This window comes from Cynara cardunculus, unplaced genomic scaffold (genome assembly GCF_001531365.2).
Source record: "Cynara cardunculus var. scolymus isolate 2C unplaced genomic scaffold, CcrdV1 Un_Scaffold_2053, whole genome shotgun sequence".
Classification (NCBI taxonomy): Eukaryota; Viridiplantae; Streptophyta; class Magnoliopsida; order Asterales; family Asteraceae; genus Cynara; species Cynara cardunculus.
Window position 1 is genome coordinate 1,391 of NW_020200960.1, and position 2,464 is coordinate 3,854.

The 2,464-nt window shown below is 39.5% G+C and overlaps 1 protein-coding gene across 1 annotated transcript; it reads right to left on the reverse strand.

Moving 5' to 3' along the window:
• Positions 1 to 458: 458 nt before the first annotated feature.
• LOC112502844 (myosin-13-like) lies at positions 459 to 2,360 on the reverse strand. Its single transcript, XM_025106843.1, has one exon. The coding sequence runs from the start codon at positions 2,358 to 2,360 to the stop codon at positions 459 to 461; it is 1,902 nt and encodes a 633-aa protein (XP_024962611.1).
• Positions 2,361 to 2,464: the final 104 nt, after the last annotated feature.

Here is a 2,464-nt window from a genome sequence, read left to right on the forward strand (position 1 = left end):
TACCGTGGTAAGAGTCGTCGCCCTCACTTACCGGGTAAGACTTTTGGTCATTGTCTCGCTCTTACCATGTAAGATTCTTGATCTTTACCATATTCATCCGATAAGGTAATGTGACTTAGTATTTATTAACCGTTTGATAAACGGCACCTAAATGTAAACTTTGGTCAAAAGCATGTATTCTTAGAATAGAAATTAAAATATTGTTTCCATTTTAATTAAAAAAAGACATAATTTCGCAAGTAAGATAATAATAATACTGAGATCGATACAATATCAGGATTCGTAAAGAGCCATAAAGCTGAAAACTTGTAGCAAAATTCGACATTAGACATTTAAGTAATCCTACAATACTGAGATCAAAAGCATAAGATTATTTAATCAAGAACACAGATTTAAGCAGCTAAATCAAGTGATTAACTTAACAACATTAATTAAATTAGGATGTTAACCTGTTAAGATTAATGACCTCCGCCAACATACGCCAAAGAAACAGCAGCAGCTGCTAATAGTGTTGTTGCAGACGACACCATCGTCCAGAAGCTCTTCCCCTTATCAGCTTTTGCCACACATATTTTAAGCAACTCCATTTGCTTCTTCAGTTCTTGAACAACATTCTCTCTATCCTTCAAACATTTCTTGATTGCTTCAACTTCTGTTATATGATATTTCATATCATCTCCGATTTCAGTTTCTTGCATCTTATCGTCTTCATTCGAGTTACATTTCTTCAAGATTTTCAAGATTCTGCTAGAGTTGGCTTCTGATCGTTCTAGTTTAGCTTTCGTCTCATCATGTTCCTTTCGGGTTTTGACAAGCGATTTCTCAACCACAAGAATGTCTTTTGCTAATGCTGCACGGGCCATCTCCAACTCGTGCTTCTCTGCAACCAGCTTCTCGGTGTCTGCTGTCATCTTGGACAACTTCTTGCAGATTTCTTCTATACCTTTTTCCATCTTTGAAAGTTCTTCACTCAGATTCTTCACTTTGAGTTTTTCATCATCAAGATTGGATCGAGTCTTGTTCCCTTCGGTTGTGGCTTGATCCAATGCTGATCTGTAGTGGCTAACTTCAGACTCTAATTTTTTCAGCTTATCAATTTGAACTATGCTCGACTTTTCGAGTGCTAGAATCTTGTTCTCGAATTGTTCTTTCATCTGAAGGATATTTTTTTCTCCTTGATCCTTGGCATCAATGATCTTCATCTTCTCTTCGACCATTTGATCGATTGTAAGTTTCTGGTGTTCTAAGATATTTGAAGTCTCCTTCAAATCTTTTATAACCAAACTCTTCTCTTCAGTTAAGTTTCGGATGGTACTTTCAGTTTCTTGTTTTTCTTTCACTAAAAGATCAATCTCCATACTCATTTTTGCCTCCTCTTCTGATATCATAACACATTTCTTCTCCAAATCAGCAATTTTCTCAAGCAATCGTTCTTCCCCTTTTTGAAGACTGTGCACTAATTGGTTCAGCCCTTTAACCGAAATTTGCATATCGTTTATCATTCTCTCTAGCACATTTCTCTCATCTTCTATCACCATCTTCTCTTTAACAATCTTCTGTATGTCTCGCTTCAGATCATCGACCAACCCATTTGATTCAACCAAACTTCTAGCGATCGAATCTTTTTCTCTCAGAAGCGAGTCCACCTTTCTTTCCGCACAAGTCTTTTCTTCAACTAAACCACTATAATCAACCTTAAGTTTCTGGGATTTCTCCAGAATCACTGCCTCCCTCTTCTCAGCTTCAGCTAGTTTCGATCTCAACCCATTTTCGTGTTGAATTTGATCATCCAGCTGTGCCCTGATTTCATCTCTTTCCTCGCAAACCTTCGACAAAACGAATTTCTCTTCACCAATCTCAGCTACAAGTGTCTTTAATCTGGTGTTCAGAGAACCAATCTCTGATTCCTTCCTGTTCTTCACCATCTCGATCCCATTTTTCTCCTCCAAAACCCGACTTATATCTCTCTCCATACCACAGATTTTCTCCTCCATTGCTGTCCTCTCCCTGCGACTAACCTCCGCCATATGATTCACCTGCACCGCAACAAACCTGGACACTAATCCGGCCTCGATCTCCAACATCACCGCTCGTTCGGTTACCCCATTCAACTCGGACTGCAGAGAAACCTTGTCAGACTTACACCGATTCAGCTCAGATTCCAGAGAACCGTTCACCTGGGTTAACGAATCAACCTGTTGGCGGCGCTCGACTGTCTCTTTTAGCAACATGGCGTTGAGTGATTTCAAGCTGTGGAGTTTCTCAGAAGCGGCATCATCCACGGTTTGAGGAGGGATTTGATGTTGGGTTTTGGGAGGTTTGTTATCTTCGGATTGTGGGTTTGCTTTCTTTTTGGCCATGGATTAGGGTTTGATGTTAGAGATCGAAGATGGTAGGGTTGGGATTATTTTAGGGTTTTAGGAGTGACTGGTTGAACTAAAGATAAGAAATATATGAGGGGGGG

Excerpts from the sequence above, each read along its gene's own strand:
- LOC112502844 (XM_025106843.1), bottom strand. The coding sequence starts at position 2,360 with ATGGCCAAAAAGAAAGCAAACCCACAATCCGAAGATAACAAACCTCCC.